The 14,021-nt window shown below is 36.1% G+C and overlaps 2 protein-coding genes across 3 annotated transcripts; one reads left to right on the forward strand and one right to left on the reverse strand.

Moving 5' to 3' along the window:
* Positions 1 to 229: 229 nt before the first annotated feature.
* LOC110413426 (Pentatricopeptide repeat (PPR) superfamily protein) lies at positions 230 to 2,747 on the reverse strand. The gene is made up of 2 exons (XM_021424208.2): positions 2,317 to 2,747; positions 230 to 2,002 (listed from the first exon to the last, which is right to left on the reverse strand). The coding sequence occupies exons 1-2, from the start codon at positions 2,605 to 2,607 to the stop codon at positions 749 to 751; spliced, it is 1,545 nt and encodes a 514-aa protein (XP_021279883.1). The 5' UTR covers positions 2,608 to 2,747; the 3' UTR covers positions 230 to 748.
* Positions 2,748 to 2,931: 184 nt separating this feature from the next.
* Positions 2,932 to 9,026, forward strand: MIRO2 (MIRO-related GTP-ase 2). Of its 2 annotated transcripts, none has more exons than XM_021424206.2 (14): positions 2,932 to 3,280; positions 3,673 to 3,805; positions 3,908 to 4,057; positions 4,417 to 4,593; positions 4,679 to 4,930; positions 5,417 to 5,485; positions 5,634 to 5,689; positions 6,226 to 6,307; positions 6,946 to 7,157; positions 7,312 to 7,381; positions 7,684 to 7,796; positions 8,101 to 8,251; positions 8,347 to 8,533; positions 8,650 to 9,026. In XM_021424206.2, exons 1-14 carry the CDS (start codon positions 3,075 to 3,077, stop codon positions 8,715 to 8,717), a joined length of 1,926 nt encoding a protein of 641 aa, XP_021279881.1. In that variant the 5' UTR covers positions 2,932 to 3,074; the 3' UTR covers positions 8,718 to 9,026. The 2 variants fall into 2 exon arrangements, with proteins under 2 accessions (XP_021279881.1, XP_021279882.1); XM_021424207.2 differs by having other exon boundaries at positions 8,101 to 8,245.
* Positions 9,027 to 14,021: the final 4,995 nt, after the last annotated feature.

Genomic DNA, 14,021 nt, shown 5'->3' on the forward strand with positions numbered 1-14,021 from the left:
TGATGTCAGCATTTACTGTCGACCTGCTTGTTGGCCGATGACTTCTGGTTTTGTCTCAAGGTGATGTCAAACTTACTAAATCTGTCAATAACAAGATATAGTTTAATCAAGTCATCTAATTATCCAACGCTTTAGCACTTGTCAGAGTGGTCATGTGATGTTCTTTTATTGGGTTGGCAAAGTCAGGTGAGATTTCGTGCTTCTGCTTTTATAGGGAACAACTGCTGGTATGCTAATGTTCTTAGCACAAAGTAAAAGTAAACCATCTGCTTTCTTGACAAAACTTCTGCTGGCAGTAACAGTTAGATATGTCTGAGTAAAACATGGAATATGTACTCATGTAATCACAACACGCACACACACACACACACACACAAAGGAGGAAATCATGGAACAGCAAGGTGATGTTCTTCAATTCAGCTAGAAAAAAGGTGCCGTTCTTCATTGCTTTCTTTGTGCTGCACATAGCAGGGAGTAGCAATTAACAGAGAACTTCCATGCTTAACAATAGCAATTAATAGACTGAATATGAAAGATGGTAATTCTGACTGAATTTTTTTTTTTGGCCAAGGAAATTCAGACAGAATGATCCATCGTTTCTGCAATTGTTTCAGCATGATAACATTTCGTCTATTCACAACAGAAACAATCAAATCATGAGTGCTGAAAGTCACTGCTAGTACTCAACTGTAGCCGTCAAAATAACTCTTCATTTATCTCAAAGTAAATTCACTCTGCCCTGTTCTCATCACAGACTACTTGAAACTTCACTGACACACATTTTGCTAGTTAAGTTTATGAGTTCATGCGTTTCCTCATCCAGTGGTACATTATCCTTCTGCATCCGCTCAGCAACTATAAGTGGCATTTTACCAGCTTTTGCATAAGCTCGTAGAAGTGAATTATACACCTTCGTACTGACATGGCCAGCATTCCGAAGAATAACTAACAACTTCTCCACCCCCTCAGTATCGCCGAGCTCCTCAAGTTTCTTAAATACTTCTCCAACCAACCTGTCATTAGGATTCCATTTTCTTACACTACCAACAGCTCGCTCAAAGCAATCCAATACTTTTTCAATTCGTTGATTCTTTAAATAACCCCATGTAAGCAGTTCCCAAGTAGTGTAACAAGGGGAGATACCCTTCTGCACTATTCGTTCATAAAAGCCTTCAGCAATTTCCATCCAATCTTGATTGATGTAAGCTGCAAGGAGTATGTTTGGAACTCTAGCATCAGCACTTCCAGAAACAGACTCCCACTCATTGTAGAGTATCTCAGCTTCTTCAAAATCCCCAAGTTTCACAAGCGAAGATATCATACATGTATACTCAGCATCATTCATTTTGCGGAAGCATGATTTCATCTTCTTCCAGATTCGTTGAACCCCATCTTTATCCCCCATGTTTGTATGCAAACTGAGAAGGGAGGAATAGGCAACTCGATTTTTCCGAGAAGCCTTCTTCTCCATATCCTTCAAAGTAGATGTTGCCTTCTCAAATTCTTTTCCTCTTATATAAAGATTGGTCAATGCACTATATGTCATCCAGTCAGGATCTATTTTTGCCTTCTTTAGGTCAAGAAGGATTTCTTCTGCAGTTTCGATTTTATTTTGGGAGGCACAAACGGATAACAATAAATTATAAGTAACGATATCTGGCGAAGCATTTTTCTTTAATTCCTGAACTATTCCAGGAACCTTTTCTAGTTGCCCTTCAGAGATGTATAGAGATAGCATGTGGTTGTAAGGAAGCGGACACTTCACAAAACCACATTCTGACATTTTCTCCGTCAGAGTCTCTGCTTTGGCAGGCAACTTGTTCTGGACATATGTGTGGAGAAGAGCTGTACATGTGGCTTGACATCTCATTTGGTCAGGAAGGTCTTCAAAGAATTTTTCCGCACTAGCTAAACCGCGGACCTTTGCAACCAAGTCCAAGTGAACAGCATAGTCACCAGGTAACAGCTTGATATCTTGCTGCAATCTCATCCATTCACATATCTACAAGAAAATAAACCACGGTGGCATATGGTCAATTCTCAAACATAAACATTTCCAAGCAGTTCTAGGTACCCAGTTTCGACAGGCAACGATTATTCTATAAATAGTACTCATCTCACGATGGGGGCAAAGATCTCACAGTAAAATATACTTTGACTAAACAATCTGTTCAAGATTAACCAGAATACAAGCAGCATTTTACAATTTTTAAGCCCTGTTCCCAACCGAAACTAAAATTTAGTTCAAACTTCCAAGGATATAAGCGTCGACAAATAAAACAAGAAGATAAAAGGAGGGGGTAATAAGCATTAGACCTCGAGGGCGTGCTTATATCGCTTGAGCTTGCGAAGCTCTCGAACGACTCTATTGAGCTCGTACTTACGGACCGTACGGCCTTCCTCTTTCCATTTCCGAATTGTAACCACAGCGCTGCGTTTTGGATACACGAGGCCTATAAGCCTCCATCCCAGCGTGTCTCGGCCGCCACCACCGCTTTTTACAGCGCCTTCTGTAGTTGCTATAGCTTTCTCCGCCGCCGCCGCCGTCGCTTGCGCCGAGTAGAAACGTGCGGCGGAGAGGGATGCGCGAACGTAGCGCATCAACATTGCCTGAGTTTTATTTGATTTGGCAAGCAAGCGATCAGGGAATAGGGTTTAAGGGAAGTAAGAATTAGGGAATCCAGATTAGAAAATGAATGAGGCTTGAAATCCAGTTCTTTTTCTTGTCTGCCCGATCCATAACCCAGTAAGGTTAGTGGCTTAAGTGGCTTTTATTTGGGCTTCAAAACTCAAAACGAACCCAAACCGACACGAGCCAATAGCCCGTCAACAAAGTCGAGTACACGCGCAATTGGTAGGCGAAAAAAATAGCCCCCGGCTTCCTCCCCACGCCAGTGAATTGAACTCTTCTTCGTTAACAATCGCCATTAGCCCACCACTCTTCCTACTGTCAGATTTGTTACGTCCAACGCGCCAATCAAAAAAGAAAATAAATAAATAAATAAAAACCACTTTCTCTCTCTCTCTCTCTCTCTCTCTCTCTCTGCTTCTCAGTTGGAACAGCAACATTCCAAATGCCAGGTAGATCAGCCGCGGGTGTCCGAACCGGCGTAAGAGTCGTCGTAGCTGGGGACCGTGGCACGGGTAAATCGAGCCTCATCTCAGCTGCAGCTTCCGATTCTTTCCCCGAATATGTCCCGGCGGTTCTTCCTCCTACTCGCCTCCCCTCTGACTTCTACCCCGATGGCGTCCCTGTCACTATTGTTGACACCTCCTCCAGGTATACTGATTTGGAGCTTTTCCCAGTTTTCTATGAACGTGAATGTTAATAATGGTTCTTTTGATCCGGCCGTGCCAAATATTTACAGTAACTTTTTAAATAGATGGTCTGTTTTGGGATTGTGGTTAACATTTTTAGAACCTATAATCTAGTTTTTTTCAAAAGAAAAAAGCACCTTTAGATGAAAAAGCAAACTATTTTTTTTCTCGAATTAAAAAAAATGTTTGAGAAACTAAATGCCTGATTTTATTTTTGTAACAAACAATAATGTATGAATTGCTATCTTATTTAAGTAGCAAATGCTAAAGCTAGTGGTAAAAGCAACGTAAGCGCTTTCTGATGAGTTTTAAATGTATGCTGATTTTTTTTTTTGCATTGCTATTTACCTTTAGCATGGAGAGCAGAGTAAAGCTTATTGATGAGTTGAAGCGAGCTGATGCTGTGGTATTAACGTATGCTTGTGATCAACCAATGACACTCAGTCGACTGAGTACTTTTTGGCTTCCTGAGCTTCGTAAATTAGAGGTTTGCTGTCAACATAATTTACTGACATAAGATGCATACTTTTTCTTGTTTACTCATAAAACGATGCTGCTTTCATTATGTTTATATGTTATATCTGAATAGGTTAAGGCATCAGTTATTGTTGTTGGGTGCAAACTAGATTTACGAGATGAGCGTCAGCCCATGAACTTGGAACAAGTCATGGGACCAATCATGCAACAGTTCAGGGAGATTGAGACTTGCATAGAATGTTCCTCTGCTACACTAATTCAGGTTTTTTTTCCTTGTTACTATTGTTTAATTTAACATAACAAGCTTACTGAATATTCTCATTTTATTTTCTCCAACACGCTACCCCATCTGTCTTTATGACATTGTGGCATTAGCATTTAGCAGTTCACTTTTTAATCAGTGGCTCTAGACTCTAGAGGGGTGCTGAGAGACAACCTTCCGGTCTTCTTTTGTGTTGGAAACTATTTCCTATTATATTATCTTTTGACCAATTGATAAATGTTGAACCCATTTACGTTGTCCTTATGTTTGTTAAATTCATTTACTATTTGTGTATTTGAGTAGCTACAAATATTCGGTGGGTCGAAATCTAAGGTTTTTTCTTCTTTTATTGTCTACAGGTTCCTGATGTGTTCTATTATGCTCAAAAGGCAGTTCTACACCCAACAGCACCATTATTTGATCAAGAGAAACAAAGTTTGAAACCACGATGTATCAGGGCATTAAAACGGATATTTATGCTTTGTGACCATGACATGGATGGAGCCCTTAGTGATGCAGAGTTGAATGAGTTTCAGGTTTGTTTTTCTTTTTGTTTCTCCTTTTCTAACCATCTCTCTTATGAAATTGGAAAAGTTTAACATGTTGAGCAATGATAAACAGGTTAAATGTTTTAATGCTCCGTTACAACCTGCTGAGATAGTGGGTGTAAAGAGGGTGGTGCAAGAGAGGATAAGAGGAGGAGTCGGTGACCTTGGTCTTACTCTTGAAGGTTTCCTATTTCTTCATGCTCTTTTTATAGAAAAAGGGCGTCTTGAGACAACTTGGGCTGTCTTGAGGAAGTTTGGATATGATGATGATTTAAAGCTTAGGGATGATATTCTTCCAACTCCAACCAAGCATGCCCCTGATCAGGTAGCACTTAATTTGGCCTTAGACGTACTATTATTTATTCGCAATAGGTGTTAAGGTTTATCGGCTTGCTTCTCCTTGCATTTATATTGGTGAAGTTCCTAAGCACTTGATTAAGTATTTGGTAATGCTTGTTTGGGTTTTTCTATGGTTGTTAATAGTGATTGGAAGATTGCTCTTTATCTGACTTGTGAGGGCTTGTTCCAAGTCAAGATTTAGCCTAGTGATTTACTCTAATTGTATTCAGCATATGTGTGATACATCATCAATATCAATATCAAGGAATTATAGAGCTTTTGTTGCACATATCCCTAATATTGAAGTTTTACCTAGTTTGCCGCATTTTTTAACAAATACACCCCCCCCCTTTCCCCCCCTTTCCCTAGCAAATTTATTTGACTGTTGAATACTTCTACTTCCTATAATTTTACCTTTCATAATACCTTCCTATTGGGAATTGCGATACACTTACTTCTAGATATCTTGTAGAGTGTGGAGCTGACAAATGAAGCTGTAGACTTTTTGCGTGGGATCTTCCAATTGTATGACATTGATAATGTACGTGTTAATCTCCCTAATCCTTTTCACTTGTACAGAAATAAGAAAAAAAAAAGTTAAATCGCTAGTTCTTTATCATCCTTAGAGTGTCTATAATGCTAACTTATGTGCAATCACTGAATTTCTGCTTTGGTGTTGAGCTTACCAGGATGGATCCTTGCAACCTTCTGAGATTGATGATATCTTCGTAACTGCTCCGGAAAGGTGAATGTAGTTAGTAGATGTGTTTTCTTTTATTTGTAGACTCGTAAGATTTAACAGTGTTCTCTTAGCACATTTCTGTTGCTCCAATTATCAAACAGTTACATCACTTCAAGATTTGTGTTGATTGATTCCAATTAGCTTCTGCAAATGTTGGAGATGGAACAGCTAATGCTGAGGTTGCAAAAGAATTCAACCTGAACCAAATTGATTAACCTTGGTTTGGTTCATTGTTTAGATTACATTTGTTAATGTAGTATTTCTAGTATTTAATGTTATAGAAATTACTGTGAAGCATGTGTGTATGTGTGCATAACACGCACACATATGCATGCATGTATAAATAATCATACTGATTGCTTTTAATCTTTTCCTGCAAAAACCCTTAGCTCCTAATGGTGTTATTAATGATCCTTGTTATGTCGTATGGCAAATTAACTTTTAGACCTAGCCCTCGTTGCTGTTTTTCCATTTCCCCCCTGATTCTATTTGATTTTCCAGAATATATTTTTATGAACATATGTGTTCTCTGTGTTCAGTCCATGGAGTGTGGGCCCTTATGTAGATGCTGCAGAGAGAACAGCTCTTGGAAATTTGACTCTTAATGGGTTTCTATCTGAGGTTTGTTGTGCTTACTACTCCTTCCTTGATTTTTACTTGTGGTATAACACATGATGACATTTTTAGTGGCTATCTGGGTGAATTTTATCTATATCTTAAATTTTATTCATCTTGGACCTGGACAACATAGGGTCTTAAGGACCTTACCCATTCCAGTATCGTTTGAGGATTTTGCAAGTTTTATGTGCATTTTCTAATTTGCGTAAGTAAATTACATTTCCAATTAGAATTGACTGCTAGGATGCTGTTCAGCAGAAGTCCCACTTATTTATAGTACATCTGACTACAATGGCTAATATTTATTGGTTTATATTCTTATATTCTTTCACAGAATTATCTCTCTATGAAAGGGCCTATTTTACCACTTTACTACTTTGATGTCAATATCACTGCTTTGATTACATGTAGGCACAATATCATATTCTACTCTCTGACTATTTTGGGTTCTTCTGTTTCTCTCTTCTCTTGGTTCTCTTAGCTTGCGACTTAATCCACAGTTCCAACACTGACATGATTTATTTCTTGTATTTCTTGTTAAATAGAATAGACAGGTTTTCTTTGTCCTGTTGGATATTAATTGGTATTTGAACATTTTCAATTTTGTTTAACTGTAACTCTCAGTATATATGTGGTTGCAGTGGGCCTTGATGACATATCTGGATCCATCATGTAGTTTGGCTAATTTGATTTGCATTGGATATGGTGGAGATCCAACTTCAGCCCTTCGTGTTACTAGGAGAAGATCTGCTGATCGTAAAAGGCAACGGACAGAAAGAAATGTATTTCACTGCTTTGTTTTTGGTCCTAAAAGATCTGGGAAGTCTGCTTTGTTGAATTCATTTTTAGGAAGGTGTTGACTCCAGACCTATGTGATCAGTTGATGTTGATCGTGCTAGTTTCATCTGCAGCTTCTTTGGTTCATCTAGTAAAATTATACTATTGTTTTGTCTTTTCAGAGTCTAGATTCTGTGACATCATTTATGAGTGTGAAATTTGAACTGCAGGCCTTTCTCAAGCAACTATACTCCAACAAATGGTGTACGTTATGCAACGAATGTTGTTGAAGAGATTGGGGTGAGTAATAGCTATAGATATAATTCATGTCCCGCTATTTTCATGTAACTCTCTTTGTAACCTCTTTTCTTTTCTACAACCCCATGTTTCCCCTGTGAGATCATTGACCATGATATGGTGAGTAAAACTCTTGTGCAATAAGAAAAGGTGACTGCATATTTCCTTGTGAAAACAAACAAAAAGTTTTCTTTTTTTTGTTTATCTCTTTTCTAATTCTTGTGCATTGAAAACATAGCTGTTCATGTCCAATGAGAAGTTGTGGATTTGATGTGGCAATCTTTTTGACTCTATTGGCTTTGCAGGGTACTCAGAAGACACTTATTTTGCAAGAGATACCAGAAGATGGAGTTAGGAAATTCCTGTTGAATAAGGAATGTTTGGCTGCCTGTGATGTAGCTGTATTTTTGTATGACAGGTAATGTTAAACAATATTCTATTTGTCCAAAGTAGCAACATGAGAATAACATGGTGAATATGCTAAAAGCGAACTCATGGACTAGTGGTTATGAACCTCTTGCAATTAGCTTTTTAGTGGGTTTTAATGTTCTTTATTACTCATCCTACTTTCCCCTTTTGCCTGCTTCTGTATTGTACTCTATTTACAAACCTGTGGATATCTGGAATTGAGGAATAATTAGCACCTCAAAGGGCTGTGGAAGTTTATTGATTTGTCAGTACGTGGTCACTTATCTTACATGGCATTGTATTCCTATTGCCAGTTCAGATGAATATTCATGGAAAAGATCAAGAGAACTGCTTCTGGATGTTGCTAGGCAAGGAGAGGAAAGTGGTTATGGAGTGCCTTGCCTCCTCATTGCAGCAAAGGATGACTTGGATCCATATCCAATGGCACTACAAAACTCGGCAAGAGTATAAATGATTTCATTGGCTTCTTTGTTTGTCCAAATCCTACAAAACTATGATGATAGATGAGATATGCTGTTAATTTCAATTTTCTTTTGCAGGTTACTCAGCAGTTGGGAATGGAAGCTCCAATACCTGTAGGTGTGAAATTAAGAGATTCCAAAACTGTATTTTCTAGAATCATAAATGCAGCAGAACACCCTCACCTGAGCATTCCTGAAACTGAGAAAGGGAAGAAAAAGAAGCAATATCGCCGGCTTGTTAATAGCTCACTTATGTTTGTTTCAGGTTAGTTGTATCTCACTTCCCCATCCAACTCATTCCTTCCAGCGGAAATGAAATTTGCATGGTGCTTGTTTTCATATTTTACTTGTTCTTGACTGGGTTTCATGTTCAAATTACAGTTGGGGCTGCTGTTGCTGTTGTTGGACTGGCAGCTTATCGTGCCTATGCTGCAAGGAAGAATACTTGAAAGATGATCTGTTTGTTCATCAAGAACTATTGCTTTTTTTGCTGCATTTTGCAACTCAAATAAATGGTCAGTATTTGTATCCTTGTTTGGTTTTTCTACCTAAAACCTGTATATAATTTTTTGCAATTATTTCCAGCAAGGCTGGAGGTAATCTTTTTGACTTTCACTCATTTTGAACCTAATAATCTCACTTTTCTTTCGTTTATTCATTTTTTGTTCCTTGTAATACTGAAATATTTGTAAACCGCATGCCAATTATCTGTCACGAAAGTATAAGATCTGTGAACCTTGAAACATAGTGTTATTATATATGTTGGCTTGTGGTTGAGGCATAGCCATTATAGTAGCAACACCTCTCCCAATATTGAGATTCCAAGTTCAAATTCTCTCCAAACTCAAGTCGTTAATGGGCTTGGATGAGGCTGGTAGGCAACTCTTGTTTGGAAGGGGCAATGTTTGCTGCTTGTTTCCTTGTTGCATGCATGATGTGTTGGTTACTGTTAACACTTTGTTATGGTTACACTAAATTAACACTTTAGAAGGAATGAACTGAAAAAGGTAGGACTTGAACTGAAATAGTAGGATACCGGTTTCAGTTTATTCTTCTTATCCTTGTTTATGGTAGAATACATGGGTGAGGTTTACCAAAGAAGTGGTAATAGATACTACTCCTTTCCCATCATTTTCTTGTCATCTTCTTTAATGTCTTAAATATTATTCTCTTTTTCGGAACATCTAATTTTCTTAACGTTTTTTTATATTGCAAAATCATTTTCATGTTTTTTTTCTACGTTTTGACAATTAAAATCATGCTGCATTAATTTTATTAAAAAAAATTAAAATTTGAACATAAAATATATTAAAATTTGTATATATTATTTTAAATTTCTTGAAAGTGAATAAAAAAAAAACAAGTAAATGAAACTGAAGGGGTATTTTATTCTTTTATGACATTGGCGAAGTCTGTGGGTGAGAAAAATATTTCCTGTTAAAGCCCGAGGAAGCGATGATTTTGACTTTTGAAAAGTTATTCTGTTAATTTAAACTTGTTTGTTTATTTATGCACTAATATTTTTGTAGTGTTAATATAAGTGGACGGATCACGTTTACCGAGACGAATCTGGACTGCCAAATGTGGCTTAGGAATAGACTAGGTCAATACTATTGTTGGATATCTGGGCTGAGAGAAGCCCAAGCCCTGGTAAAGGGATTGAGCTCCATTCAGCCATAGGTGGGTCGACTTGTTTAATTATATTCAGAGTCAGCATGAATTAGGTGGTGCGGGCCGGGGAAGGAGAAGGGAGAAGAAAAAAAATATTATAATTTTTTTAATTTTTAATTTTAATTATTGTTGTGAAAATTATAAAATTATTTTTAAAGAGTTATTCAAGATTTTACTCAATCAATAGAATAAAAAAAAATTAAGCACATTTATAAAAACACAAGAATTTATGTGGTTTAATCTTTTTATGATCTACGGGTTCACTAAAAGAAAAATAAAGAGATTATAAGAATAGTCTCAAATTCACAACTTTTGTCTCATGTACATCTAAATCATTCTATCTAATTTTAAGTGATAATTATTCTTTAACCCTATAAGATCCTTTTATAGGGAACAAGTACAATAATTTTATTCTAATACAATTAAGATATGTTATTCTAGTTTAACTCAATTTAAAGACTATCTTTACAAGATATACTAGTTTAATTAAAATTAAATTATCTTAATCAAATTACAATTCAAAACTATATTAACAAATCTCCACTTTAAGCTTGAATTCACCAAACTCTACCTTATGAACCAATCTCTATCGACATCGCCATTGCCTCAACGGGCCTAAAGCACTACAAACATTGATCAAGTTCAAGCAATGCTTGAACTTTATCCTAGAAACTGACTTAGTCAACTTATTTGTCGGATTTTTGGCTATAGCTATTTTTTTCGCTATAATCTCACATTTAAAAACAATTTCTTGAACAAAGTTACATTTGACTTTGATGTGTTTGGTTTTCTTATAAACCCTTTGATTTTTAATCAACTGTATTATATTTTGACTATCACAAAACACAAGTATATATGTTTGTCCAAAACCAAGATCACTAGCCAAGCTTCGAAACCATAAAGCTTCCTTCGCTGCCTCTGTCACAGCCATATATTCATCATCAATTGTAAACAAAGCAAATACTACTTTTCAATTAATTGCAGATCTTGAGAAAGTGAACATATACGCCATTTGATATCTTCTACAATCCAAATCACTAGTAAAATCTAAATTGGAGAAGCTAATTACATTACAACTAATGTTTGCAACTTCTTTACACACTAAGCCAACATCAATTGTACCTTTAGGTGTTTTCACAAGCTCCCACATTTGATCCTAATGGAGAGACTTAATCTTCTTAAAAATCTCGACATATGTAAAGCTCACCATTCTCTACTTTCACAGATAAAACATAAGAATCAAAATCACCATTGACACAAGTAATGCTTCGTTGAGATACCAATTATTGTACCTTTCGTAGTTCATTCTGGATTTCATTATCATTCCCCACAGTTTTGGGAGTATTGATTTCAAGCTCCACTTGCTTGTTAACTTCCTGGTCTGATGTGTTTACAATTCTATACTTTATCCTATGAAGTAAAACAGACTTGTCAAAGGTAACATCTTGATTCATCATAAACTTAGAGGACTTACAATCAGTACACCACAATCGATAACCCTTTATCCCATAGGTATAGCCTAGAAATATGTACTCTGTCACTCTCAACTCAAGTTTATATCACTCACATGAGCATGAACAGGACAATCAAATACTCTCAATATAGAGTAATTAAGGAGTTTACCAGACCAAACTTCCTTAAGAGTCTTAAATTCAATTGTAGTTGATGGAGATCGATTTACCAAATAGCAAGCCATATTGATAGCTTTTGTCCAGAATACTTTGGTTAGGCCAACATTAAATAACATGTATTTTGCTCTTTCCAAATGTGTTCTCTTCATGCATTTTACAACATCATTTTAATGTGGTGTTTTGACAATAGTGCGATGTCTAATGATTTCCTTATTCTTGCAGAACAAACCAAATTCACATTTGCAAAATTCCAAACCTTTGTTTGTTTGAAAACTTTTGATCTTTTTCTTAGTTTGCTTTTTGATCAATGCCTTCTAATGCAAAAAGGTGGTCAACACTTCACTTATAGCTTTCAAAAAATACGTCCACACCTGTCTTAAAAAATTATCAATAAAGGTCTAGATGTATAATAGTCCACCTTTTGATGCCACTAGAGAAGGATCCCACAAATTTCAATGGATGCAGTTTACTGCACTCTAAGTTTGATGAGTTGTAATGCTAAATTTCAATGTATGTTGCTTAAAGAAATCTAGCTTCTCAATCTGTTGACTTCATAGCAAATTATGCATACTCAGTTTCTAATCCCTCTCTCGCTTATACGATCCAATCTCATATGCCATAAACATGTTACATCATCATCAAGATCATTGGATAAGACTACGAAAATAATTTCAATGACTGTGTTTCCCACTAGACGATAAAGGTCACCGAATAACTTGCCTTTCATGATAGTTAAGACTCCTTTAGATACATTTAAGATACCATCTTGGTCACTATATTTGTAGCCCTTTTTATCTAACAAACTCAAAGATAACAATTTTTTTTTCATGTCAAGAACATGTTTCACCTCAAGTGTCCTTATCATACATCAAACATCTCAATTCAAATTGTGCTAATCCCAACAACTAAGAGAGAGAAATCATCTTCTAATTGTACAGTGCTTATATCAATAAATTGTTAAGTTGTAAACCAATCATGCTTAGGATATATATGGAAACAACAAACTGAATCTATGATACCGAACATCCCACATCTGATATGAATGTAATTGTTAAGACCTATATAACAATCCAAGCCCACCGCTACTAGCAACTTGAGCTTAAGCTTTTGAGGGCCATGTGGTTTAGGCCCAAAAAGTTGTTGGTTCAGTAGTTGAACTTGGGTCGTTACAAATGGTATTAGAGCTTGCGTCAGTCCAATGTGAACTTTCACATTGCTCTGGTGAAATCTTGATCTTATGGATGTGATGTGTGGCCTTGATGAGGACATCAAGGATTTGAGTGGGTGAGATTGTGATATCCAACATCTCACATTTGATGTGAATGTGATTGTTAAGACTTATATAACAATTCAAGCCCGCCGCTACTAGCAATTTGAGCTTAAACTTTTGAGGGCCACGTGATTTAGGCCCAAAAAGCGGTTGGGTCAGTGGTTGGACTTAGGTCGTTACAAAATTCAATATCCATGTATCCATCAGGTTAACTGCAAGAACACTATTAGTTTCCCCAAAAGTATCAAAGTTATCTCCAACCACATTTGTAGTATTCTCAAATTTATTAATCTTTTTGTCATCCTTGAATTAGGTACAGTCTTGACGAAAGTACCCTTTTCGATCGCAATTTCAACAAGTTTTCCCCTTTACTCTAGATTTACTTTTTCTATCTAAGCTTTTTTCTCTATTCACAATCATGCGTTCTACTTGATTTTTATTCTAGATATCACCAGCTTTCTTCTTCAATTCCTTGAAATTTAAATATGCCCTTACATCTACGAAAGTGAAAGTGTCTTGGCCATTTAACATAGTATCCATGAAGTTTTCATACGATGGAGGTAAAGAACATAAAAGAATTAAGACTTGGTCTTCATTCTTAATTATAACATTGATATTCTTTGAATCAAGAATAACTATTAAATTCATCAATGTGGGTATTTAATGAACGTACCTTCACACATCTTGAGAATATACAATCGTTGTTTCATATAAAGCCGATTTGTTAGGGATTTAGTTATATAAATACTCTCGAGTTTAAGTCACACTACACCAGCACTTTGTCCGTGACTTCTCTTAGCACCTCATCAAACAAAGCTAGGAGAATAAAAATTAGAGTTTTAGAAGATTTGAAAAAATAAAAATAAAATCTTAACTGAATCATGATGTATGAATTCAATTTGTATAAATTGTGTGGTTAGGTGTCTATTTCTCTTTTTTTTTAAAGTAAAAATTCAAGTCGAAATTAAGTAAAATTGAGTGATTGGTCATACAAATGTTTATTGTAAAGTACATTACAATTTCTTTTTTAGGTAAAATTCACTAATATTTTCAAGTTTTGCTCATAATTCCATGCGAATCCATTAATTTTTAAAATGTCCAATTAGCTACAAACGTGTATAGAGCGTTAATAGTAAACATGAAATGTCTAAAACACTTTTATTCTTTCTTCACTTTTTTTC

The sequence above is a fragment of the Theobroma umbraticum genome, unplaced genomic scaffold, assembly GCF_002168275.2.
Source record: "Theobroma umbraticum cultivar Fairchild unplaced genomic scaffold, ASM216827v3 scaffold_4.1, whole genome shotgun sequence".
NCBI classification, from domain to species: domain Eukaryota; kingdom Viridiplantae; phylum Streptophyta; class Magnoliopsida; order Malvales; family Malvaceae; genus Theobroma; species Theobroma umbraticum.

What these genes read in the sequence shown, in the direction of transcription:
- LOC110413426 (XM_021424208.2), bottom strand. Translation starts at nt 2,607, where the DNA reads ATGTTGATGCGCTACGTTCGCGCATCCCTCTCCGCCGCACGTTTCTAC. An exon ending in GATATAAGCACGCCCTCGAG is followed by an intron (nt 2,003 to 2,316) that starts GTCTAATGCTTA and finishes ATTTTCTTGTAG; the next exon opens with ATATGTGAATGGATGAGATT.
- MIRO2 (XM_021424206.2), top strand. Translation starts at nt 3,075, where the DNA reads ATGCCAGGTAGATCAGCCGCGGGTGTCCGAACCGGCGTAAGAGTCGTC. An exon ending in CAGAGTTGAATGAGTTTCAG is followed by an intron (nt 4,594 to 4,678) that starts GTTTGTTTTTCT and finishes AATGATAAACAG; the next exon opens with GTTAAATGTTTTAATGCTCC. An exon ending in CTCACTTATGTTTGTTTCAG is followed by an intron (nt 8,534 to 8,649) that starts GTTAGTTGTATC and finishes TTCAAATTACAG; the next exon opens with TTGGGGCTGCTGTTGCTGTT.